We start from the raw sequence: 27,623 nt of genomic DNA, 5'->3' as shown, positions 1-27,623 counted from the left end.
CTTCTGGTTTTTCATTTGGTAGTGGCATGAGATAGAGTCCTATGTTTTTCATGTTTTAGTGCTTAAACATTACTCCATTAAAATAATAGGCTTCGAAGTGTTCGAATAGTTTAGAAAGAAAGGTTGTAGACCTGGGTTTGTAGGTTTGGGTCATTGTCTTCGTGCTTTCTTATGGCAACGCGACAGGCTTAAGGAAAGGGGCCCTGGAGATTGTATTTCTGCTAGCTTCAATGTCAAGAGTATAACAAGTAATCAGGATTACTTTGGAGCTTTGCGGGTTCAACACCATGAGGTTTCATATTTCTGCTGGTTATAAATTTCCTACATTAGAAGCTAATATGGCAGGTTTTAAACATGGACTTTGGTGAACAGGGATTGAGGCTTTCCAGCATCATAAAGGTGACTGAGTACTCTTTCTCAACGAGGGGGAGCACAAAGAGTTTTCTGTTTTCCCCCCATTATTCACATGATACTTTAATTTCTTTCACGTTCATGTGTTGACATGGGTTGCCTTACATTCTAAATTCTGTCCAGCTTCTGTAACCTTAGCCATGCCTGTAACAACAGATAAGAGCATCGGTCAAACCGAAGTGGACAGGGAAGAAAATGTTCTACTGGAGAAACACCCTGGGATTTTTCTGATGAAGTATTTTGCAAAAGATTGATAGCCGTAAGCCTTCCTCTTAATGAAATGCTTTCCAATTTTCATGGCCTTTGGGGTGGGGAGTCATTTAAGGAAGGGGCTGGGAAGTATAAGCAGAACCATCTACTTTCTTAGTCTTCCAATCTTTAGAGACCCTTCCCTGCACAAAGATTTTTGTAATTTTCTGGAAGGAAAGAAGGGGTAATTGAACTTACAGAAATGTCAACCCAGCAAAGACTAGTCTGTCATATGATTACAGGGCATTTAGGAGGTGTTTTCCCTTAATTTTGCTAACAGACCAAGGAAGCTTTCTAAGTGTCCTGTTAAGAATCAACCATGGGTGATTCTTAGGTTCTAAAGGCTTATAGTGATTACAGTAATTTCTAATTACTACTCCTGCTTCTATCATCCTCCAAGAGTAGGAATTTCTCTTTGGTACCTTGACATGTTACTAAGTGTTAGAAATATTAAGGTAGCTGGATGAATAATGAGAAACCCAACTTCCTATTGAAAAATGATCGAAATAGATTAGTGGGGAGAAAGTAAGTGAATTCTGTTCCTGATTTGGATCCTGAAGAGTCAGACCAACTTGTGCTACAGTTAATCACCCTTCATATTGGTCCTTGGGAAACATTTTAGATAATTAAGTGATTTTTGTGGCAAAGAATAAACTAAGAGGTTGATCCTGATACTATGGATGTGACTAAAATCTGGAATGATGCTTGCAAACAGTGCTATCTGGAGAGAGCTTGCTAGTGTAACAATTTTGTGTGATAATTTGGCATCTCATTAGAGAACTCGACTGATGAATTTTGTTCTGTAACCCACAGACAGATGATGCTATGACTGGCCACATCATTCATAGAATTTTATTTACCACGATACAGTATGATTCCATTCTCTCTTCAGGAGCACAGACCCTTTCTTTTACTGGATTATTCTACCTTTGTCAGGCATTTTTCAGCCTTAGAATAATTTTAGAGAAAGCATCATGGGCTTGTAGAACCTTGTGCTTGAATTAAAAAAAAAAAAATCTTGAATGAATTAAAGCCAGGCCATGATTAATTAGAAGCGTAGAACTTAAAATGAGAAAAATCCATATTGATAGATTTGTTTTTACATCCATTTCTTTTTTGAATAATAGCAAATACCCGAAGTAATGGTTGTAAGTCAGGGGAGATGAAGTCTATAGTTCTTAGAGCTGAAAAGGACCTCTAAGAAGATGTATTTATTTATTTGACAGAGAGACAGCGAGAGAGGGAACACAAGCAGGGGGAGCAGGAGAGGGAGAAGCAGGCTTCCCGCAGAGCAGGGAGCCCGATGAGGGACTCGATCCCAGGACCCTGGGATCATGACCTGAGCCGAAGGCAGATGCTTAACGACTGAGCCACCCAGGCACTCCTTAAGAAGATGTATTTAATGAGTGAAATGGAAGTCCTTTTGATGGATCTTTCCCTTAAACTCTTTTCTTTTGCAGAAGTCTGACGATTATTAGTGCCTAGTAAAAGTCAGTGTTTTTCTGGTGTTTTCTTCTTAGCCATTTAGCCAAGTGACCATTTTTTTTTGAAAAGGATGACTGGGCTATTTTAATGTTGTCAGCCTTTTGCTTTGATAGGTATGCGCTTATCCTGAATCTCACCCACCCCTCTCCCACACCCACTTCTCTTCATTCACTGTGGACAAGAGCAGTATTTTTGGTACCTCTACTTCCTTATTCATATTTTAAAAAGATGTGTCAATGTCATTACATACAGTAAGAGATCTATAAAGATTAAGAAAATTGTGACCTATACAGGATCCTAGCCACAAAAAGTTTCCTGGAGGGTTCTTTAGTATATTCTACTTGCACAGTTTATACCTAAGTGACCTCTGGCACAGATATACATAAAAGACCTTTCACTTTTATGCTAATTTATGCTAATTTGGTATCTGGTGCTGGGAAGTTTGGTTCACAGATGCAAAGCAATTCAAGAAAACTGATGTTCTGTCTCTCTTCCAGTTTGATCTAGGGTTCTCTAATTAGGGAAAGGAGAAGCAGATCAGACTATACCAAACATTGCTCTTTTCTTTGAAGGATAAAAGTTGACCTACCTATAGTCACTTCCGTTTAGACTGTAAACCGTAAAAGGACAATACTTCAGTTCCTTTGCTTTCCTTGAGCACCTGGTATTAGCAAACTCTAGTTCCTGTTTGTTAGGATCAAGTTGTTTTCTGGTTTCATGGTCTTTTTTTTTTTTCTTTTTTTTAAGATTTTATATTTATTTGAGAGAGAGAGAGCACAAGCCATGGGGAGAGAGAGAGGGAGAAGCAGACTCCCCACTGAACAGGAAGCCTAACTCGACTTGGGGCTTGATTCCAGGACTATGGGATCATGACCTGAGCTAAAGGCAGACACCCAACCAACCCAGCTGCCCAGGTGCCCCTCATGGTCTTTTTATATGAAAAAGTCATAGGATCTCCACATTTGATGTCCCTGAAAAACTCAAGTTGCCTGTTCAACTAGGCCTCCGTAGTAATTCCACAGGTCTGCAGGGAAATGTGACAATCGTCCCATGAAGCTAGGAAGAAATAGTAGTAACCCATGCCCTGACAGTCCACTTTCCATCTTGCCTTGTAAAATGGTATCAGAGGTAGAATAAATGAAATTAGCTTTCTTTTTCAGAAACTAACATCCTGTGAGATCCAAGCATGTAGAATATTTTCTCTCTCTTTTTTTTTAAGGTTAAAATTTAGAGCGCTTTTCTTCTCCCTTTGGTCATGAAGAACCATCAGTACTGTAGAAAGAGTAGCTAGGAATACGAAGCTTATATGAAGCAACCTGGTAATAAAAAAATAGAAGGAATGAGTCAATGGGACAATACATCAGAGTGGTTTCTGTAGGTTAATAGTTTTTGAGTCTTACAACATTTTACATTTTGGAATATGGATTTAAGACACCTTCTCACTAGACATTTAGAGTAATAACTTTGTTAAACAACTTTATTATAATTAAAAGACAGGCATGTTGCTTTTAAGTAGTCTTGAGTATTGACAAAAGGTAAGTCCTCAACTTCTTTCTATGAGCCAGGATGTGTTTCCCAAATAAAAAATTTGCATTGTAATTTGTTTCCAGTAGAGGATGAGAAGTGGAAGGAAAACACAACATGTAAAGCTGACAATACGAATTTTACCAGATTTCAAAAAAGAATGATTAAACTTACAAAGTGATGTACTAATTCTTTTTGCATTTGTTTTCCTTTTGCTAAAACTGAAAGGATAAAATAGGAAGTTCAGCAAGAAAATGTTCAATAGAAAATAATATGAAGAATAGGGGTGTTAAGTAGATGAACTAAATCGGCTTCCTTGTTCCCTTTAAAAACTCAAAATTGTCTAGCACATGCATGTAGCTTTGCTTTTAGTATATAACATGAGTATATAGTGCTTCCTTTTGCAATTATCAAAATCATTGCTCTAAAATACCAGCATCTCAATCTGTAAAATTTGAGGCATGTGTGTGTACAAGTATTTTCTATAAGTCATGAATTTCTGTTTCCGTGAAGTATTGAGTTTGATAATAAAAGCAATTTTACTTCTATCACTTAAAATTTTGATCCTAGGGCTGTCGAGAAAAAGTAAAGCAATTTCATAACAATTTAAATGAAGGAAGTGACATGTTAAATGATCCAGTAACTTGGCATTAGATTACTTATAGGACTATTTTCCCACCAAAATAAGCTGTATATTTTCCTCTGGAAATTCATTTCTTCATGGCACTGTGCTGTGTTAAACTGTGTGAACATTTGTGCTGAAATGGAGAGTGTGCTTTTTAATACCTAAGTGTTAGAATTTCAGCTGCTTTAGTTGAGACACAAAAAATTGTTACTGATCCAATAAAAGTATCAAAGGCCAAACAGTAACCACTTGGTTTCATTCTTGAAAAGACTGATGAGAAGAGAAGTAGAGAAAGCTCATGTCTTTTTCTTTGTTTGTTTCTTTATAGGAGAATCAGTCTATTGATCATTGTACTAAAAATCCCGGTCAAAGTTAAGGCTCTGGAATGAGTGAATGCTTTTTTTTTTTTTTTTTTTTTTAATTTAAAGATTTTTTTGTTTATTTCAGAGAGAGAGCACCAGTAGGGGGAGCTGCAGGCAGAGCTAGAGGGACAAGCAGACTCCCTGCTGAGCCGGGAGCCCGATGAGGGACTTGATCCCAGGACCCTGGGATCATGACCTGAGCGGAAGGCAGGCGCTTAACCGACTGAGCCACCCAGGTGCCCCTGAGTGAATGCTTTTGTAATTTATTTAACTAGAGGAGGGAAGAGGAAGAAACCTGGATTGTTCTTCTCTCAAGGAAGTGAGACTAAAGAAACAGCATCACACTTCCCCCAGAAATGTGAATGGAACTCTTTTACTTTAATAACTCTTTCTTGTTCTCCTTGTTGAGGGAGAGCAGTAGCAAACAGGATGGAGATTTGAGGAGCCAGTTGTTCTGGTGGGTGGTTCTCCCCCCGTAAATGTTCCTGGAAAGAAAGGCCTGCTGCTTGTGTTCTTTGAGGGGAAAAAAAAGAGGCCACAAACAGGAAGAACTCCTTGACATTACAGAACTTTAAGTCCCTGGAAAATTGCTTTCTGAATAAAGTACAAGCTAGAAAAGCTGCCTAAGAGATGTTGCAGTCTAAGGACAAAAATACAGCCTAAAGGGGCTCGACTGCAGACAGCAGTTTTCTTTCCTTCTGTCCAGTGGAAGAGTTTTATTTCTCAGCAGAAGCTTACGGAGAGCTATATGAAATCTTAAAGTTCTTTTATGATCCAGAAGGGAATGGATGCAGAGTTTGACAGGAGAGCTTCTTGTTTGATTCTGTCATACAGCATCATAATATTTAAGTCAGGGATAGTTTAGTTGGTTCATGACACGACCATGTGAGAGTTCTCGTAATAATCAGCACATGGCAGGCTGCCTAAGAGTGAAAGTGAGATGGCCCAGAGGATCTGGTACGAGAGCCTGGTGCTGAGGGGAAGACCAGCGGGGGGCTTTTGGCACCACACGCTTACTCATGTTGTACAGTTTTCATTCTTTGAATCCCCTTTCAAAATGAGTCAAATAGGACTCCTGCTGTGTTCTGAGTAACTCTGTGGGAAATATCACTCCTTTTCTGTTGGTTGAATATAAATAGCTTAAAGGGGAAACAATAATGACTGGAGAGTGGCATTCAGGGAAAAGGGTCTTGTAACCCAGTTTGGGTTCATGACTGAAGAATTAACACTATATGACTTTTCTTCTAAGGCTTATTCATACATGATGGAGTTTTAAGGCAGTTGTAATATAATAGTGATGAATCCTATTTGTAAAACACCTGTTCAAAAGAATTCATCCTACTTTACTGACAACTGTTTTTCAACTGTCCTGTGAAGCAGAGAGACCAAAAAGTACTATTTCAAGCCTCCTGTTGGGGGAAACAGATACTCAGAAGTAGGGAAGTGCAGATAGATGCAATCAAGATCATCCAGTTATAATATAAAATTCCTCTCAGCAGATTGCACTTAGGTTCTGTGGCCACCTTTTTTCAGCCCATAGACCGTATCAGTTTACCAACAACAATAATAATATTGCTTAAAGGCAGTATTTATTGAGTATACACTGCGTGCCAAGCGCCGTTCTAAGCACTTTAAACGCAGCGAATCCTTTGAAGTTCACTAGGGAACAAACGTATGGAGTGGAAATCACTGTTAACCCTACTTAGTAAGTGAGGAAACAATTACACAAAGGTGGCTTGCCTAAAGTCACATAACTAATGACAGAAGGAGAAACCAAACCTAAACAGTTGGGCTCCAGGGTCCATGTTCTTAATAATTATGCCATCCTCAATTTTAAAAATCTCCACAAAAACTATCCCATTTTTGTTTCAATGACTAAAAGAATACATGTGCATAACACTTAAGTTTTCATGGAAGGATTTACAGTATTTTAGAGGCTTTTATTTCTGTGTAGTTTACCAAGTTAGATAGCTGGTGGAAAATAATTTTCTAAATCTAAAAGGGAGTTTGGGGCACCACCTATATTATATATGGCTCTGAGCCTAGAAATTTGCAAGAACCACAATTTGGAAACCACCATCAAAGCCTCAAATAAAATTTTTTTAATAAAATTTCTAGGCTAACATGTGAAACTTAACCTGGAGATAAAACCTGGAGAAGAAAATTAAGTTTGAAGTGACAGACTCTTACTTTTCAGAGTATCTAAAATAATAAGCAGTAGATTCACCAATATAAAGTATAGTACCTATTTTTTTTAGTATAGTACCTTTAAATTAGAGATTTGGAACATTACAAGTTAGTTTGGAAGATAGTGTTTTGTTGCCTTGTAAAAGCTTAGAAAAGGGTATTCCCTCAGCAAAGAGAAAATATTTTATTGTCATTGATTAAAAAACAATGGTAACAGAAAGGTCTCTAGTGTCAACTTACAGGGCTTTATGTGGGATAACTTATTCATGCCAGTATTTTCTATAAAATTTTTTCAACTTTATTCTAGCCACTGCCCCCCACCCGAGCCTTCAGCATTCTAATTCACATTGGTAAAAGGCTGAGCACCTGTTGAAGCTCCCCTGAAGGAACTGCAGCAGACTAAGCTCACTAAAAATAAATAAGGAAAGCAAAACTCCTATGTAGTAGAATATTGGGATGAAATGGGCATTCTTACTTTGTTTCCATTTAACTCCCAATTTGTTTCCATTTAACCCTCCATTTAACACATGGTATTGTGTCCCTGAGTCACTTAAAGAGAGAACATTATCTAAAAATGCAGACATGGTATCAGAAAGGCAAACAAAGGTAAGTGGAGGGCAGTACGTGTGAGATGAAAGCCTTCAAGACCAGTGACAGGCACTTTTTCCAATCCTCCCTTACCTTACTCCTGGAACCTAGCACAGGAATCCTCAGGGGATGTGGGGCAGCATGGTCACACAAGCCACCAAGAATAATAATGGAGATGAGTTCAGCTCACCCAGCTGAGCTTTCTTCAACCACAGGATCATTCTCTAGCTCAAAGCTCAGGGGAGAAACAATGTGAAAACTATGTTTTCTTAATCTGTCATTGTGTGGGACATTCATTTTCTTTGCGAGGAAAAAATGAAAGATTCTGATCTCTACTGTTGTACAGGGAAAGATTTTCCAAAATAAGCATAGTAAGATATGGATGTCCACAAGTGAATTAGCATCCTAGATTTCAGTGAGTTGTCAAAGCTTAGGGAGTATGTTTATCCATCTCTCTGCAACCAGTATTGTGAATGAAATGGTTCTGGGGCTGGTTTGAAAAAGTATTGGAAATCCCTATTGTACACAGTCTGCCAGGGAATTTCTAAGAATGCTGAGTGGTGGAGGTACCTCCTTGTAGGTAGGACCTTATTGAACAGGGCATAGGAACTTGGTCCAAAGTTAATACAACATCCATGGAATGAGTCGTAAGATTAAGTTGTTAGGGCAACATGCTTACTACCTTTCAATACCTTAATAAGATTGGCCTGGGTCATTGCAAATACTCTAGCATGAACTTGCAGATACCAAGAGATGGAATGAAGGTGTGATCTGCCCCTGTTCACGTTATCTGCAGAGAGGATAGTGGATGCTCATTATTCATCCATGGATATCTGAACTCAGGAGCAGTTTCTTTGGTCTTGGAGGAAGAAACAAAGATAAAGATCTGATTTGTCACCAGAAGTTGCCTCTGTCTGAAAGTCCAGAGACTTGACTCCTTGGCACAGCTCTTGTCGGGACTAGCTGTGTAACCTTGGAGAAACCATAAATTTCTTTCAGGCACAAGTTACTCAGTGGTCAGAAGAGGAGTTTTAATAGGTTGGTTGCTGAGGCCAGGGTCAGAACTAGATCTCAAGCTTCTCTAACTTGGGCAGGTTCTATAAGACCTGTTCTGTAGACCCGGGGAGTGTCATGGTAGATTTTCTTTGGTGTTAAAATGAATTAACCATCATAAGTTCCTCCATTTTCAGAAGAAATCAGTAATGTGGGCCACGGGTCTTAACCTAAAATTGGATGGACAGTCTTTTATTGTAACAGATGTGGAGAGGAAGAAATGCCCTAGTTTTGTTCTGTCCAATATGGCAGCCATGAGCCATGTGTGGCTAGTTGAATTTAAATTTAAATTAATTTAAATTAAATAAAAAATTTAGTTCCTCAATCATCCTAGCCCATTTCGAGTGCTCAGTAGCCACATGTGTCTGCTGTATTGGGCAGCACATACATGGAATTGCAGAAAGTTCTATTGGTCAACACTGTTTCAGACCTTTGCCCAGACCACAAACTGCAGCTATTTGTCCTCCCTTAGTGCAAGACATAGATGTTTGTGCCCTCGGATGACTGTGTCCATCTTTAAGGAATGAAAGAATGTGTTAAAACTCACGTGGACAAAGAATTATAAGACACTCTTCAGGCAAAAGATGTTGGCATTGGGCAAGAGTTTGAGAGAGATGGGGAGGTTAAAGGAAGGAATTAGGAAACACCCAAACCATTCTGTGCCTTGAGCCTTGGCTAGTCCTGAGCTTCTGTAGAACACAGAGCCCCTAGAGGGGTGTTCCTCGAGATACACTCACCCTATGATCCCAGAGATGGAGAAGTATGAGGAAAGCAGGTCTCCCTTTATCCCCAGGAAATCAGGGACCCTCTCAGTACTCGAGGGTGGGGAAAAGGTTAGTCATGTTGGGCTCATGTTTCAAAAGAGAAAGTTGTTACATAACTGGACTGGCAGGACAAGAAATGGTTCAGGCTTTCTGGAAATAGGTGAGAGGAATAAGCACTCTATCTAACAGCCAGCTCCTTAGGTGCAGGTCTGTGCAGTCAAAGCCAACGAATGTTTTAAGGCTTAAGCTTAAATATTTGTAAGAAAGCATCAGTGATATAAGGCTTTTCTACAGATTAGGCGCCCTGGTTCTGCCTTCAGCCCTGCTGGCTAGGGGGCCATGCCAATGGGGAAAGGAAGAAATCAGAGGCAGGTGGCAAAAAGTGTAATTTTAGCTGCTGTCTGAAAGTCACCTGTGAAGGGAATCACCTTTCTCTTCTGGACCCACTTCCAGGTGCAGCTGCAGGGGACGATACTGAAGATGCTAGCACCGAGTTCACGGACAGCATCGAGGAGGAGGCTGCCCACAATAGCCACCAGCAAGTAAGTCCAAGTCAGGTTCTGGGTTCCCAGGGTGGAGGGCTCAGAGCCCTTTGGGGTCTGGTGGTCTCCTGCAGCCCTTGTGAGCCTAGAGGAAGAAGCTATCTTTTTATAAAAACCACTTCCCAGTCTTCCTTCTGCCCTCCCTGAGCTTCCCAGCCACCTTGCCAGCCAACCCCTACCCTCATTCCACTTTTCTCTCCAATCCACTTTTTTTTTTTTTTTTTTTTTTTACTCTTTCTCTCTCTTACCCCTCCTTCCCACCTTTGCCCCTCTGTGCCATCTATAGCTATAGCTTCAGAAGAAGGTTTACTTACAAGAACATGGACAGTTCCCCTCTTGGGTTTTTGTATCTGAAACACACCACAGAAGACAGGGAGTCATCGGAGGGCTGCTTGGGGAGGTGGCAGGCCTAAGACCTGCTTCAGGAGAGTGCTCTCTGAGAACCTCCAAGAGGACTGGAATGCTTCCAAAGCAGGGATCTGTCTTGGTGAAAGCTCGTTACACAAAAGAGAAGTCTGTTGGGCAACCTGACAGACCACCCAGGTTGGGACACATCAGTGACCAGCAGGTGACACTTCAAGAGCAAGCCCCCATCAAACCTCAGAACTTGGTACCCAAGGCTGAAACACTGTTCCCACCAGCCGTCAGTGAAGGTGTAACCAGCATGTTCGAAAGCTCAAGAGTTGAATATCTGGACCTCAGAGATTAAGTCACTGACAGTGATCCCATTGCACTCACTGGCCCTCCTATGTGTCTCCTCCTTGCATAGTGACACTTAGCAATCACATCTCCTACATGTGAGTCTCTGAGTTATTAAGGAGAAAGTGGATCATTGGTATCCATCCTTCTGCAGAAGTAGCTGGACTTTTCCAGTGGTAGCTTCCTTGGAGCTATTAGAAAAACTGCTGGGAAAATGAGGCTTTCTAGGTCTGCCTCTTTATCTCCTGTACAAGAAAAAGAGGAGACCAACAAAAAGAACTACATGAGCATTCCTCAAATCTCACTGGACTTGGCATAGTCTTTGGCTCTTGAGGACATGAGCAGTTAGTTGTCTGGGCTACCTCATGTCCTCAACACCATTTCTTTACCTTCTACCAAGATCCACTTTTTGTTACTCTAGCCATACCTGACCCTTACTTCTCCCTTAAATTCTTGCATGAGTTCCACTTCTCCTTTTGCTTGAACAGCTTCTTCTAAGTCCTTCTAACCAATGCTTGTGACTTTAATTATGTATACTGCTGCCTCTCCGGACAGATCCCTCTGCCTTGCACTCCTTAATGTCACTGAGGAGCTTTGGGGAGAAGAGAGGGATCTGCAAGATAAACAAATGTCCACTCTAAGAGTTAGATTGGGAAGTCAGCTGGTCACTGGTGGTTATTGCTGCTGTGGACAGGATTAGCTTCAGAAAAAGTGAACCAGAGACACAGATGTGAAGACAGCCAGATTCCTTCCTATAGCATAGCATGGAGCAAATGACCAGACCACATACTGAGAAGGTCATTTCAACCCTGGAATAAACCTTTACATTGGGGCATGTGTATTTCCCTTGCAATGGCTGCCCTATTATGTGGCAGAATTACTTAATAAATTATTAGTTAACCTTTGGATTAGGGCTTGACTCATGATAGACAAATTTATATACCTGCTGGATGAAGACTATCTTGGGAAAGCATCATTTTCTTTCCATCACCTTTCCTTGAAAATCAGTCTCCAGTTTTGGGTAGGAGGAGCCATGGTGTATGAAATCATTGTAAATTCACTTCAACTTTTCTGGAGTTTGAGGGTGTGACTCTCCTGCTGCCAAATAAATAAAGCTTGTTTTGCCATAACTGTTTTGTGTCCAGATTCTCAAAACTGTGTTTGCTGGTTTCCGGGGAATTAGGCTCTGAGTTCCTCCTTGCTGTGTCCTTGGAAGGTAAACTTTACTCAACACCAGGCTACCTTCCTACCTCAGGCATACACAAACTTCCCCTAACAAACAAATCCCACTTTGTGTTCCTTCTAAGGCAAGAGCTATCTTTTAGCCAAAGCAAGTTGCTGCATCCTTATTTTTAGACTCACTCACATCAGGAAGTCTCAAGTCTGGCTATGTTGGTAATTTTCCCCAGGTATCTTCCACAAAATCCCATTCTCGAGCAAATGTAAGGTCTGTAATAAATAACTAGGAAATGCCTGTGAAATGAATCAAGCATTGCCTTTCTTCATCTGAACTTGTGCAGTGGAAAAAAGTTAATCAAGAATCAAGATTCCAATGCAATGAAAGAGTAAAAAGTCAGTAGACTTAGTGTGAAGAACTTGAGAAAAAATCATTAATGCCCTTCACGCATGTGAGAACTGATTTACATTGTGAGACATATGTCATAGGGTAAAAACAAAACAACTCGATTCAAACAAGAGATCAGATGTGCACATAGATTTCTGTAGGGTAAAAGGAAACCCAGCACACACACAAAAGGTTTAGTTATACCATGGAAGCAATAGAACAGATTAATTAGGAAATGACCAGTGGGGAGGAACTTGTAAGAGATATAATTAACAACAGACCTAAAGGATTCATACTACCACCACACATACTGAAAGCCCTGGGGTTTTATTTGGGGAAAATATAGAAATATCACCTTTCTATAGATGAGAAAGAAAAACTGATTAAAAAGCTAGATTCTGAGTCATTTTTCATGCATTTACATTTCAACTTTAAAGATAAGTTAGCTTAAAGTAAGCTCCCTTTGACACAGAACCCAAATTAGCCTGGAAACAAATCATAGCTCTATTTTCTAATTTTAAAGGGGGAAATTAGACCAGGTGTACCTTCAGGCCCTTTCTGGTATTGACATTCCGTGGTTCTTAATTTTTTCTTTTTAAAGAAACTAGGTATATTTAAATCAATGGAAGATAACATACATTCAGAAGGCAGTTTAAAAATAGGTATAGCGGGGGCACCTGGGTGGCTCAGTCAGTTGGGCATCCAGCTCTTGATCTCAGCTCAGGTCTTGATCTCGGGGTCATGAGTTCAGGCCCTATGTTGGCTCCTTGCTGGGTGTGGAGCCTACTTAAAAAAAAAAAAAAGGTAGGCATCATTAAAGTGAGTTTTTTGTTTTTTTTTAGATTTTATTTATTTGAGAGAGAGAGCATGAGCACGGGGGTGGGGGAGGGGGAGAGGGATAAGAAGACTTCACTGCTGAGCTGGGAGCCCGATATGGGGCTCAATCCCAGGACCTCAGGATCATGACCTGAGCCAAAGGCAGACGCTTGACCGACTGAGCCACCCAGGTGCCCCGAAGTGAGATGTTATTTTTAAACAGAAGGAACACTTAGGTTTTAGAGAAGAATAAAGTGCCCATATTCAAAGCTGATGGCAATGTTTATTTATTTTTTTTAAAGGTTTCATTTATTTATTTGAGAGAGAGAGAGCACAAGCAGGGGCAGAGGGGGAAGCAGACTCCCCACTGAGCAGGGAGCCCGATGTGGGGCTCGATCCCAGGACCCTGAGATCATGACCTGAGCTGAAGACAGACACTTAACCTCACTGATCTACCCAGGCACCCTGGCAATGTTTATTTTAGTTAAATTAGTTGGAAAGGGTTTATATAGAAAGGTAACATCACATGGTTGAAATGAAGGGTTGAGGTCCAAAATTTTCAAAAGTGGTCTTATCCAGTCCCCCTTTCTTTATCTTGTCCCAAGTGCTTGATGGCACACGCGGAGATAGGCCAGTCTAACTGAGCCCGGCAGCAGAGCCAGGGAGACAAATGTCAGGCTCGGAACCCTAGGAATGCCTGGGAAATGAGCAACTGTGTCTATGCATCTTTCTTCATTATCTCTTTGCAACGTCAACTGCTGTTCTACTAAACGCCATGGCACATACATATGGTGCACCCATGCCGTGAATCGACTCTACCCATACAGCCTAGGTCTCACCATGCTCAGTTACAAGCAGAAGTTTATGGCTTTGTGCCAGGCCAAGCAGCTCTCTCGATCATTGATCCATTGAAGCTGCTCAGGGCCCTGTTCTGTTCAATATATTTGTGACCTGAATGAAGGTATAAAGCATATAATTAATTCTACAAATCATCCCCAACTGAGTGGCTACTACTTGATTTGTGGAGATGCACATAAAATATTTTGAGGACTTGGATCATTGAGAAATGATTCTGGATAGCCAGAATGAATTTACCAGTGACAAGTACAAGTCACACTATTTTTTTTTTAAAGATTTTATTTATTTATTTGACAGAGAGAGACACAGCGAGAGAGGGAACATAAGCAGCGGGAATGGGAGAGGGAGGAGCAGGCTTCCCGCAGAGCAGGGAGCCCGATGCGGGGCCCGATCCCAGGACCCTGGGATCACGACCCAAGCTGAAGGCAGATGCTTAATGACTGAGCCACCCAGGCGCCCCCAAGTCACAGTATTAATACAGATAGAAGAAATCGCATGAGCCAGAAATAGCTGTGGGAGAGAGGTGGGAAGCTGGGGGATCAAAATGGACCCGAAGCTAAGTAGAACCCCAAAGTGCAGTTACGGAGAGGAGAAAGAAGCAACGTGGCATTGGGATGTATTAAGATAAATATTGGACGGATGGACAAGAAATGCTTGCACTAAAATACGTAGTCATACACTGAGTGGGTTCTCAGACCCAGGTTTTCGTTTCTAAACTTTTATAAGTGTGGGGGAACCTGGAGAGGAACCCAAGATGAACAATAAAGTCTTTAAAGAACTCTCCTTTGAGGAAAAGCTACGTGATCTGCTTGAGTTGATGCACTGAAGAGTAACTTCAGGAGTATCCACAAAACATAGAAAGGTGTTGGGAAGTTATTTCCACCTTTTTTTCCTCTCAGGTGCTGAGATTTGTAGAGAGAATTGGCCTGGCAGCATCAGCACGAGGGTGATAGCCAACAAGTGGGCAGGTGGTCTCACTTAACTTCTCCGTAGTTACAGGGCGGGATTCTCCTGCTGCCAGTGAAATTAAGCTGCTGTTTTACCTGTAGCTGAGTGCCTTCCATTTTAGTCTTCCTTTTTAGGGCCTGAGGTGCAGGCTTGGTCTTATGCTTTGAGAGCTGGTGTCTCAAACCGAGATCTTTGTAGTCAAGGACTCCGAAGTTGTGGCGTCAAGGAAGTTTCCTGTCTTGTAAGAAGCCTCTCCGGGGACTCTGTCCCCCAGGAAGAGAAGAATCACAGCATCCACACTCTCCAGTCCTGTGTAAACATCATGTGTTTGCATTGGGTTTTTATTTATGATGTGCTTGTGTGTTTTTCTCACCCACATCTGGATGCTGCTCTTCCTGCCCATGGCAGCAATCACCCCTGTTCTCTTGTGTCCTCCCCACCCAGGCCAGTCTCCAGGGCCCTTATGGCTGAGAAGTCCTTAGGGTGAGCTCATTTTAGGGCTGCCTTTTTTGTTCCCATTAAAGGCTGTTTTTGCAGGGTGCCCGGGTGGCTCCGTTGTTAAACATCTGCCTTCGGCTCAGGTCGTGATCCTGGGGTCCTGGGATCAGCCCCGCATCGGGCTCCCTGCTCGGCAGGAAGCCTGCTTCTCCCTCTCCCTCTGCTGTTCCCCTGCTTGTGTGCCCTCTCTCTCTGTGTCGCTCTCTGTGAAATAAATAAATCTTAAAAAAAAAAAAAAGGCTGCCTTTGCAATCTGATGTTCCTCTAGGATCCTCTTTCATGACCTAACTTCTTTAAATTATGATTTTCTTTCAGCTCATCAAGGTGGCCTTGGAGAAGAGCCTGGCAGCCGTGGAGACCCAGAATGCATGTCTTCCCCCTCCTTCCTCAACAGGAGGGGACAGTCACAGAGGTCTTCAGGAGGAAATGCTCCACCTGAGGGCTGAGATCCACCAGCACTTAGAGGAAAAGAGGAGAGCTGAGGGGGAACTGAAGGAGCTAAAGGCTCAAATTGAGGAAGCAGGATTCTCCTCTGTTGCCCACATCAGGTAGGACACCGCCCAGAGGAGAGCCTGCCCATCGAGAGGCCACTGGAGCCAAGGAGTTCACCCCACTGCAGTCAAGGCATTTGTGCTGCTGTAGGGCTTCTTGGTCCACCTGCCAAGCTCCATGCGTTAATGGTTCAAATTCTTTAGAGACAACTCAGTAATACTGGATAATGATGATCATTCAAATGATTTAAATCTGGTCTTAATTCAGTCTAATAGTGCCCATTATTAGCCACATAGTCACGAGTGAAAATCTCCCAGCTGTATGCCAGGTATTGCTCTTTTGCACTGACTGGAACATATTGAGGAAGGTCCTACTGCCCATGATGCTTCACTGCTGCATGTGGAACCAGAATAGTCCATGAGAGAGGAGGATTTATACAGGGGCCCCTTCATCTCCCCTCAGCTCTCTCTTAACAGCATGAATCCCTAAATCATGGAATAGCAATTTTCATCATCTCTGCTGTTTTGTTAACTTTACAAAAGTGGCATATAGTTGATTCATTGGTTAGATTGGCCACTCTGTGTTTGTTTGTTTAAAGATTTTGTTTGTTTATTTGACAGAGAGAGACACAGCGTGAGAGGGAACACAAGCAGGGGGAGTGGGAGAGGGAGAAGCAGGCTTCCCGCGGAGTAGGGAGCCCAATGCGGGGCTCGATCCCAGGACCCTGGGATCATGACCTGAGCTGAAGGCAGACGCTCAATGACTGAGCCACCCAGACTTCCCTGTTTTGTTTTTTTTTTTTATTCATTTATTTGAGAGAGAGACAGACAGAGATAGTGAGGGAACATAGGCGGGGAGGAGAGGGAGAAGTAGACTGCCTGCTGAGCAGGGAGCCTGACACAGGGCTCGATCCCAGGACCCTGGGATCATAACCTTAGCCGAAGGCAGATGCTTTTTTTTTTTTTTTTAAAGATTTTATTTATTCATTTGACAGAGAGAGACAGTGAGAGCAGGAACACAAGCAGGCCTCCCGCTGAGCAGGGAGCCCGATGGGGGACTCAATCCCAGGACCCTGGGATCATGACCTGAGCCGAAGGCAGACGCTTAACGACTGAGCCACCCAGGCGCCCCCGAAGGCAGATGCTTAACCAACTGAGCCACCCTGGCGTCCCTGGCCACTCTGTTTTTAATGGCATTTTTTCAAAAGATGCTTGGAGAACATGCTGATGATGTAGGGCTAATCTGTTCATTCATTCATTCATCCCTGAGGGTCATAATCATTGTGGGCCTGTTGTTTAGAACACAGCAATGCAAGTGTACAATTTCTAACTCATGCCCTATTGTTTCCCTGCCTATTAGGTGCCACTTAAACGTCCCCAAGTCATAGAATAATATTAGCGCTGAAAAGGACCTTGGCATGTAGCCTAATCCTTATTTCACAGTCAAGGAAAGTCCAGTCCAAAAAGTTCTAGCAACTTGCTCAAAGTTGCGTATTAGTCTATGGCTAGACCCCTGCCTCCCAATTTTTAATATCTAAGCCTTTTCTTCTATGCTGTATACTTTGTCGAACAATCTTGGAAATATTCTTGTGATCATCCTTCATGCTGGGTTTTTTTTTTACTCTGAATTATCATGTTTCTTTTTTCTTTTTTTTAAGAGAAAGAGTGAGCGAGAGCATGCATGCAAGGAGGGGGAGGGGTAGAAGGAGAGGGAGAGAGAATCTTAAGCAGGCTCCATGCCTGGCACGGAGCCTGATGTGGGGCTCAATCTCACAACCCTGAGCTCATGACCTGAGCTGAAATCAGGAGTCAGATCTTAACCTACTGAGTCACCCAGGCACTCCCATGATATTTCTTTCTACTGAAGTGAAATTCTACTTAAGTGAAAGCATAAGTTGTTGTTGTTTTTAAACAAGCTCTATGCCCAGCGTGGGGCTTGAACTCACAACCTCAAGATCAAGAGTCGCATGGTCTACTGACTGAGCCAGCCAATTCAGGATTCTAAGACACCCAATCTAGGGAGATACCCACCTGCTAATCCTTCCAGGTGTGAATTACTAGTCTCCCTTGCCTCTTCTAGTCAGCAGTTCTCAATTTAGCATGCTTAAGGATCAGCTGCAGAACTTAAGTAAAATGTAGATCCATAGGTCTTAGCTCTAAAGTTTTTTTGTTTTTTTTTTTTTAACAAGCACCTCATAGGATTCTGATGTTAGTACTTTTCAGGTCTGCAGCTGGTATAGCAGAATAAAATGATCCTCTGCCGCAGATCCTGAGCTGACCAGCCATATATGCAATTTCATTTAAGCATCCAGTGACTCCACTAGGTACGGGTTATCCTTATTTTATATAAAAGGAGACGGAGGCTCAAAGAGGTTAAGTGAACTGTCTATTTAAATGAATTGCCTTGTTAAAGCCATGTTTTTTTGTTTTTTTTTATCACTTCCATCCAACCCTGGTGAAGGGTTTGGTGGGAAGAAAGGATGGAGTCTAGGATGTCTTGGTGAAAATTAGTTGTTTATCCATTTTATTTCTTATACAAATATGAATGTTTTTCGTGGTAGGCACTGTGAAGGCCCTGGGGATACAGGGTGAACAGGGCAGAGAGTCCCTGACCTCATAAAGATGATCTATCACAAGAGCTAGACATAAAGCAAATAATTACAGAAGTACATTTGATTGTAGTTCTGATTGGTATTATTTATTTCTTATTTTCCTAGGTCCCAATTTCTCATCCAGTGGTTGAAAACTGACCAATGATAATTAATAGAATTGTAGAACCCATAATAAATTTGTCCCAGGCAAGGTCTTCCTTATTTTTTTTTCTTAACACTGTAAGTACCCTTGTTTATTCCAGAGGCCACTGAAAATTAGAACATGAGGCTGAGGGGGCATCTGGGTGGCTCAGTCGGTTGAGCTTCTGCCTTTGACTCGGGTCATGATCTCAGGGTTCTGGGATTGAGTCCCGTGTTGGGCTCCCTGCTCAGCGGGGAGCCTGCTTCTCCCTCTCCCTCTGCCTGCCGCTACTTGTGCTCTCTTGCTCTCTCTCTCTAACTCAAATAAATAAAATCTTAAAAAAAAAAAAAAATGAGGCTGAATAACTTGACCAGGTGTGTTGAGTCCAAGATTTTTAGGGATTGTGTTGCCACCAAGTAGCTGTGGTAGTGCGGGCAAGTCTCTCTTCCTGAGTTTTGGTTTCCTTGTCTATAAAATAAGGGAGCCCTTGTTGGTCTCTGAAGTTGCTTCACGTTTTGGGGTGTCTCTGAGTCTCTGCTGGACCGAGATGGGAGCTACAGGAATTGAGGCCGAGAGAGGAGCCAGCCGCTCATTGTGTGTGTGTGTGTGTGTGTGTGTTTCCTGCAGGAACACCATGCTGAGCCTTTGCCTTGAGAATGCAGAGCTGAAAGAGCAGATGGGAGAAGCAATGTCTGATGGATGGGAGATTGAGGAAGACCAGGAGAAGGGCGAGGTGACAGTGGAAACTGTGGTAGCCAGAGGGGGTCTGAATGAGAATAGCCTTCAGGCTGAGTTCAGAAAGCTCCAGGGAAAACTGAAGAATGCTCACAACATCATCAACCTCCTCAAAGAACAGCTGGTGCTGAGCAGCAAGGACGGGAATAGTAAGCTTAGTCCAGAGCTCCTTGCGCCCCTGGCCCGGGAGATCGACAGAATGAACACCGAGCTGGTCGGTTCTCCTGAGAAGCCCCAACACCAAGAAGAGGAGCACGTGACCATAAGGCCCTGCCCCAGACCCCAGAGCCTTGACCTTGGGACTCCCCTCACCGTGGATGGCCACCAAGTAAGTGTGGGATTAGATGGAATGAAAGACCTGTGGAGAAGGGCTGGAGGTAACAGTTCTGCCCCCGTGGGTCAGAAGGGACTGAGACAAGGGCACCTTTGCCCCCCAAGTAGTGGTAATAATGGTCCTCACACGTTCAGCCTTTAGAAAAGTTTTTACAGCATTATCTCGTAAATATTACTTGGGTAATTAATTTTTCATAAATATTTCTTCAGCGCTTAATTTTCCAGATAACGCACCAGGCATTGGGCAGAAGGCAGCAAGCCCTGGTCTCTGCCCCATAAGTACTCGGTACGGTGGGGAAAGATGGCACAAAACAGATCATTTCAATGGGATGCTTATAGGGATGCCTGGGGGTTAAGGCAGCCCAGACAAGTGGTGTGTAATGACATCTGTCCTTATCACTGCCATTTTCGTCACAGCTCATCCCAGGTGTCTGTTCCTGAGCCACAGGAAGGGCTATCGGGGTCCTCGTAAGGGGAGGGGCTCTGCTGAGTATTGAGTAAATGGAGACTATAGAGGATTCGGGGGCGGGGAACAAGGGTGGGGCAGGAGCACAGGGAGAGATGAGGAGAGGTTTCTCCCCCCCTGTTTTCAACCCCTGAACCAGTGTTTACTGAGAGTTTCTCAGTGGACTCTACTGGCACTGTACCATGTGCTGTAGATACAGAGATGAATAAAACATTATCCTAGCTCTGCAGGAGCTCAGAGCTGGAAAGCAAGCCACTACCAAATGGCGTGAGGAATGCTGTAACAAACCCATGAATAAAGTCCACAGGGTTCAGAAAGGGAAGGGGCCGTGACTGCCTGGTCCCTCTGCTGGCTCTTTTCACAGCTGGATAACCGGTCCCAGGCCCGAGACCCTGGGCCTCAGTCAGAATTCAGCCTTCTGGGATCCACCAAGCACCTGCGCTCCCAGCTGGCTCAATGCAGACAACGCTATCAGGATCTCCGGGAGAAGCTGCTGATATCAGAAGCCACGGTCTTTGCCCAGGCCAACCAGCTGGAGAAATACAGAGTCATGCTTAGTAAGTCTTAGGTTCACCATCACCAGGGCGTCTGTCTTCTCACTGAGAAGCTACATGCTTTGCAGACTTCCCTTTTCTTCCCCAGCCTCAAAACAAATTTAATCCTGACCAGGGTCCTAGAACTGTGGAAATGGATATTTAACTTCAGTTTTTGCACCTGGCAGAGAAGAATAAAGAACAAAGCAAGTTTGCAGTGAGCATATAGGGAGGAAATGGGCTAACATCTAGGTTTGCTGATTTCTGGTATAGTCAGCAAAATGCTTTACGTCTCTCAACATATACTGATGGTTTCTCTCTTCCTCTTGGCACCAAATCCTATTCTTCAAAAATACATCCTCACCATTGGTTTAGAATCCATGCTTTTGAGTCAGAGGGGGAGACGAACCATGAGAGATGATGGACTCTGAAAAACAAACTGAGGGTTCTAGAGGGTAGGGGGGTGGGGGGATGGGTTAGCCTGGTGATGGGTATTGAGGAGGGCACGTTTTGCATGGTGCACTGGGTGTTATGAACAAACAATGAATCATGGAACACTGCATCAAAAACTAATGATGTAATATATGGTGATTAACATAACAATAAAAAAAATTAAAAAAAAAATCCATGCTTTTGAATAGAACTTCCTGCGGTGATGGAAATGCTTATGAAGCACGTGAAATGTGGCTAGTTCAACTTGGGAGTTTTATCTAATTTTAATTAATTTAAAATGAAGTAGTCACATTTGGCTAGTAGCTATCTTATAGAACCGTATGGATCTCGATGTTTTAGGACTCTAAATTAGTTCAGCTCCATTCACGTGTTTACTGAGCCTCTGTGGATAAAGCCCTTGCTAGTTTCACTGGGGCTTCTAGGGATGATAATATATATAATACCCAACTTAAAGATGTCTGGTCCCCACAAAACCTCAGTTGTTGTAGTGAGATCATCAGTGACAAACATGGGCTCATCGTGGTGGAAGAAGTCCTGTCTGGAGTGGGTGGTCTCTTCTCCCACTTGAGTCCAAAGAAGCATCCATCCCACTCTGCCTTTGACCTCCCTGCCCCCTGAGGGCTAAGGCATGTGCCACTGAGGTTGAGGGGGTATGTGGGACCTTCAGAGCCTCTGTGACACCCCTCTGTCTCTTCCTGAGCAGGTGAATCCTTGGTGAAGCAGGACAGCAAGCAGGTGCAAGTGGACCTCCAGGATCTGGGCTATGAGACCTGCGGCCGAAGCGAGAATGAGGCTGAGCGGGAGGAGAGCACCAGTCCCGGTAGGAACACAAGGGCAGGGCTCACCTGGCCTCCCTGGAGTCGGCCTTCATATCCAGCAGCTGCTGGCCAGTCCCACACCTGAAGAGGAGTAGGGCTGAGGGGTTATTGTAGACTGAAGGGGACCCAGGACCAGTGAGGCACGGGAAGCTTGGCAGAGAACTCTTGTCCAACACGAGGCTGAGTATGAGTTGGAACGTCTCTAATTAGTTTTCAACATACTGCTGTTAATTAAAAGAAGAAAAGTTTTATCCAACAGATGATCATCTAAGGCTGACTTTTTAATGAAGAGACCAGATGAGCTTTTGCAGATATGCAAACCCTAAGCTAAAAAACCTGTTTTTCCGTCATAGAAGGCCTTTGACTGTAGGGACATCCACCAAACTGAAATGGAGAAAAGAGAAAACACTTAGTGCAGTAGAAGGTGACTGTACCTGACCTGCAGGGCTGTTGAGGGGATAAGAAATACCATGTTTGAACGCTAGTAAAGCACGGGGCTGAATAAAGTAACCACCTCAACTTCTGCTCTAGTAATTCCTATCCCCAGCACCAAAGCTACCTCCAGCTACAGCGGCAGGAGAGGTGTAGCTTTATTCAGGAAGATGTCTTTGTCTTTTCTCAGAGTGTGAGGAGCACGACAGCCTCGGGGAAACAGCCCTGGTGGAGGGGCGCCTGGGCTCACCAGCGGCCAGCCCCCCGGGCACGAAGCCCTTGGAGAGCCCTCGAGGGAAGCAGGAGGAGTTCCAGGCATCTGGAAAGTCGGAAGACATCTCTGTCCTACAAAAGGACATCAGAGACCTGAAGGCCCAGCTGCAGAATGCCAACAAGATCATTCAAAACCTCAAGAGCCGGGTCCGGTCCCTCTCGGTTACAAGTGACTATTCATCTAGTCTGGAGAGACCACGAAAGCTGAAGGCCATTGGCACCCTCCAGGGATCTTCACCTCATAGTGTCACTGACGAGGATGAGGGGTGGCTGTCTGATGGCACTGGAGCTTTCTACCCCCCGGGGCTTCAGGCTAAAAAGGATCTGGAGAGTCTGATCCAGAGAGTGTCCCAGCTGGAGGCCCAGCTCCTGAAAACTGGAGTGGAAGGGAAGCTGGCAGAGGAGCTGAGATCAGCCTCATGGCCTGGGTAAGGGGGGCACTCTTTGGACCCTTATTTGGTTGGTGACGTCTAAGTTTGTGTTGGAGGTGAGCTAGCCCAGGCAGGTAGAAGAGAGAACCCATCGGGGCGATCAGAAGAGCGCCTACTTAAATGCTAGGCCTAGGGGCACCTGGGTGGCTCAGTTGGTTAAGTGACTGCCTTCGGCTCAGGTCATGATCCTGGAGTCCCGGGATCCAGTCCCGCATCGGGCTCCCTGCTCAGCGGGGAGCCTGCTTCTCCCTCTGACCCTCCCCCCCTCATGTACTCTCTCTCTCTCTCTCTCTCTCATTCTCACTCTCTCAAAATAAATAAATAAATCTTTAAAAAAAATAAATAAATGCTAGGCCTAGATCCGAAGAAAGGTCAGTAGGCCCTGCTGGGAGACACCAGTCTCTGGGATTTCCTCTCAGGAATCTATTAGTAAAGCCACCGGATATGTGGTGTAGCAGGAAGACTGGAGCCAGACTGCCTGGGTCTGAATCCTGAATCCTAGCTCTGGCACTTTCTAGCCATACAACTTACTTAGACTCTCTGGGCCTCTTTCCTTACCTATTAAACGAGGAGGGTAAGAGAACCTATCTCAGTGGGTGGTTTATTGGATTTAAGTGAATTAGTACAAGTGCTTATAATTGCCTAACATACATTCAGCTCTCAGTACTACTTACATAACTGTTACTGTTACTGATACTTTGTGTTGAAAAACACTGGGTAGACTTCTATCTGGGTCTCTGTCCTTGTTATCTCTACTGAGTATCAAACCATCCAAAACCTTAGTGGCCTCAAACAATAATTTACGTGGATTGACGGGGCCCGGCAGGATGGCTCTCGCTTGGGGGGTGGGGTCTCTCCTGGGACTGCCATCCGATGGTGGCTGGCGCTGGACATAGCTTCTTCCTTCACGCGTCTGGAGATGTGGTGCTCCTTGGCTTCTCTCTTTCCCCCGTGGCTTCTTGTCTTCCAGGGTCTTTCTTCCTGGGATGGGCCTCTCATGGGATGGTGGTCTCAGGGTAGTTCTACTTCTACATGACAGCTGGCTTCCAACAGACAGGAAGTAGATGTTGCCAGGACAGTTAAGAGCTACTCCCTTTCTTCGCACAGTGTCACTCCCATCATTATCTCGGTCACAGTGGTCACAGAGCTTGCCCACATTTAAGGAGGTGGAGAATAGCTTCTACCTGCTAATGAGAGAAGGGGCAAAGGCACATTGCGAAACATCGTGTGGCACAGGAACTTGCGTAGCGGTCATCTTGGCAAAATACAGTCTGCCGTAATATAGATGGTCTTCCAAATAGAAGGCATTAAAGAGCCTATCTAGACTTAGGATTAAGTGATTCTTCCCCCCCCCCCCGCCCAAGTTCATGTATTTATTTATTTTACGTAATCTCTCCACCCAACGTGGGGCTTGAACTCCTGACCCTGATACCAAGAGTCGCGTGCTCTTCCAACTGAGCCAGCCAGGTGTCCCAGGATTGATTCTAATCACTGAATTTATTTTTATTTATTGTGTTTATTGAGTACTCAGTAAATACATTTAGTGTTTCTTGAGTATCAACTGTGAATCTACACTCTACTAGTCCTGTGAGGAATGTAAAATTTGGCACTGTATTTACCTCCACAGGACTTAGGATTCTCCTGGATGTCTGACTAACATATACAAAACAGTGTAAGAGCAATGACACACTAAATTGATGTCATGTATTAGAGTGGGATTTACTCTTAAATACCTTCTTTGGTCTCTGTGCCAGAATTCAGCCTGGGGGAGCTCCTTAGAGATGTTCCCACGAAAATCTCTACCGAAGGCCCATAATTTAACATTCACTCGTTTTCATTCTTACTTTTTCCTCTTGTTTCCTGTATTAGGAAATATGATTCCCTGATTCAGGATCAGGCCCGAGAGCTGTCATACCTACGCCAGAAGATACGAGAAGGGAGAGGTATCTGTTATCTTCTCACCCAGCATGCAAAAGATACAGTAAAATCTTTTGAGGACCTTCTTAGGAGCAATGACATTGACTACTACCTGGGGCAGAGCTTCCGGGAGCAGCTTGCCCAGGGAAGCCAGCTGACAGAGAGGCTTACCAGCAAACTCAGCACCAGTAAGTTGGCCCCACAGAGCTTTGGCACACACTCGGTCACTCGCACAGCCCCAGGCCCAGGTGGCCACCACAGCTCCAGCACGGCCTTTTAACCCAGGGTCCTGCTTCCACTTCATTTCCTGGGGCCATTACAGGATCAGGACTGGGGAGCATTGAGGAGGGACACAGGGTTGGGGAGGTCATGATTGCAGCGGCAGAAACTGGTGCACTTGTGGCAAGTGGCCTTCAGGGAGGCCGGCTGTGTCCACCCAGTGCTAAGGGGGAGAAAGGGAGAAGAGGTCGGAGGACCTTATCATGGTGAAAAGAGCCTGACCTGAGAATCGCAAGACCCGAGCGGTGGCCTAGATGCCGCCATTAGCTTGCTCTGGGCAATGGCTTAGCCTTTCAGTGTTTGTCTCTTTGTTTATTGCGTGGTGTCATACATGAATATAATCCCAATATGGGTAAAGCACCCTTCCTTTGGACATGATTTGGACATTGAATGTCATAGTGCAAGGGCCAGGAATATTGGTTATTATTGGAGCTCTTTACTTAGAAAACATTTCCTGAGAGTACCCGAAGGCAGGATCAGTCTTGGGGGCCAGCCATCCCACATGCTGGTGGCAGGTGCAGAGGTGGGGCAGGGCGTTTGTCATTTCCTCAGAGCAAGAGTGGGTTCTACATGAATGCGGTGATGGGACACAGAGCATGCACCTGGGAGTCAGTCTGTGGCAGGCTTGGAAGCTGGAATGTTCCAGAGAGAAGCTAGGCAAGTGCCTTTTAAACTTCTTTGCATTGATTTAGGGCAGAGGAAGTCATGATGCTGATCACCCAGTCAGGGGAGGTCTGCTGGTGAGCTCAAGAGAGCCTACAGGTCTCCCCTCTGAGGATACAGTCTGCAGCCTTCCCAAGTAATTCTCCTACATGTCCTGGACGTACACAGAGGAGTTACCGTTCTGTACCCACAGAGGCTCTTGCGTTTATAATGTGGGAAGTGGGACTGGTTTAATTTCTTACCATTTCTTTCTGATTTTGGCTTACAGAGGATCATAAAAGTGAGAAAGATCAAGCTGGAATTGAACCGCTGGCTCTCAGGTAATTTGAAATAGCATCTGGTAAAGGAATCAGGAACAAGGCCCAAGGGGTCCAGGGTGACTGTAACTTTACAAATGAGGGCAGGGAAATGTGGATTATAATGAATTCATTTATTCGTAAAACACCTCAGCCTAATTCTTTACTCTCTTTTGCTGTAATTCTGTTGATTTCTATTTGCGTATTTATTCTCCAGGCTTGGTAACCTAGAGTCAGTCTGACCCAACAGTAAACTAACCAGGTTCCAGGGGTCCTTGGCACCCCCAAGGTTCTCCTCTGCTTTCTTCCTTTGTGCTACTAAGTTGGCTTACCCTGAGTTGAGTTGGCAGCTAGTTTAATAATCGTCCAATTTCCCTGGGGGGCAAGGGGGTAGGAAGAATCAAAGAACCACAGTACAGTTCCTAGGAGGGGAAAGGCCTGGATGTTGCAGATGCCTGGGGGGCTACACAGCGTCTCAGGAACCAGTTTTCAATGAGTCACTGCATCTAATCTTATCACATGCGGTAAAATATGGGCTCAGAATCCACTGTAGCCCCTAGTTCAAACCCCTCTGTGTTGGAAGTGTGCTTTAGACCACATAGTGCTTCTCCGAATACTGTGGTGAAGAGCAAAGTGTTTTGGTTTTGTTTCCATTTCCAGTCCATCACAGACACATACATGGACTGTACCCTCAGTCAACCAGATGATTCCGCACATCCTGCTCTTGGTTGTCAGTGGCAATGCCAAGCTGCTGTATGTTTCTCACTGCTTACCTTCAGTTACTGTACTTATCTTCTTGGAGACTGGTAACCAACAGTTCTTGGACTGCAGCTCTGCTGGGGCCACACTTGGAGCAGCTGTGCCTCAGAGGGCTGGCTGAGTCTCCACTAGTTCCCAGCATCGCCCGTGCCCAGTGCCCTGGGTGGCGACTGCACCTCCTCCTCCCTCTGCACCCCACCTACCCTCCGCCCCTAATCAGCGATAGATTGTTTTGATCATCCTTTGCAGGAATGTTTCCCTTGACTTCTGTGGCTTTTCCCGTGTACCTCAGTCAGGACCAGTTGGTCCGGTGACCTTGGCTTCACCTGTTGTCCCCCTTCACCCCACTAGGCTCAGCAGGGAGCTGCAGGAGAAGGAGAAAGTGATTGAAGTCCTACAGGCCAAGCTGGATGCCCGGTGCCTCACGCCCTCCAGCAGCCATGCCTTGTCGGACTCCCAGCGCTCTCCCAGCAGCTCCTCCTTCCTGTCTGATGAGCTGGAAGCCTGCTCTGACATGGATGTAGCCAGCGAGTACACACACTATGAAGAGAAGAAGGCTCTGCCTGGTCACTCAGGTAGCCCCCACTGTCGGAGCGGTACCACTTTTCTCTAGGTGGAGAGGAGACGTCCATAGCCAGACCTTGTAGATCCATCTTGGTGTATATCAGGCTTGAACGTGGCTGTGGGACCCAGCACCAAGCACAGGCCCCAGTGGCTCAGGATCTTTGCTCTGCTCCTGACTCTGCAAGGTGTCACTGGGTCTCCTCTGGATGTGCATGCTGGTAGACCCAAGGGGAGCCACGGTGGGAAGAGTGAGAAGGTCCTAGCAGACTTTTCT

At 44.4% G+C, this 27,623-nt stretch overlaps 1 protein-coding gene across 20 annotated transcripts in view; it reads left to right on the top strand.

Moving 5' to 3' along the window:
• PDE4DIP (phosphodiesterase 4D interacting protein) overlaps positions 1-27,623 on the top strand; it is a 215,902-nt gene that overhangs the window by 163,895 nt on the left and 24,384 nt on the right. For all 20 annotated transcript variants that reach the window (XM_073896034.1, XM_073896027.1, XM_073896042.1 and 17 more), the window contains 9 exons: positions 9,702-9,790; positions 15,489-15,721; positions 19,025-19,460; positions 20,296-20,488; positions 21,621-21,737; positions 22,358-22,868; positions 24,741-24,976; positions 25,999-26,050; positions 27,137-27,360. In XM_073896034.1, the coding sequence (XP_073752135.1) occupies positions 9,702-9,790; positions 15,489-15,721; positions 19,025-19,460; positions 20,296-20,488; positions 21,621-21,737; positions 22,358-22,868; positions 24,741-24,976; positions 25,999-26,050; positions 27,137-27,360 (2,091 nt within the window). The remainder of the gene's footprint in view (positions 1-9,701; positions 9,791-15,488; positions 15,722-19,024; positions 19,461-20,295; positions 20,489-21,620; positions 21,738-22,357; positions 22,869-24,740; positions 24,977-25,998; positions 26,051-27,136; positions 27,361-27,623) is intronic.

This window comes from Callorhinus ursinus, unplaced genomic scaffold, assembly GCF_003265705.2.
Source record: "Callorhinus ursinus isolate GAN/ISIS: 27379988/994484 unplaced genomic scaffold, GSC_fseal_2.0 scaffold9, whole genome shotgun sequence".
Taxonomy (NCBI): Eukaryota; Metazoa; Chordata; class Mammalia; order Carnivora; family Otariidae; genus Callorhinus; species Callorhinus ursinus.
This window is presented reverse-complemented; position numbering and strand designations above follow the sequence as displayed.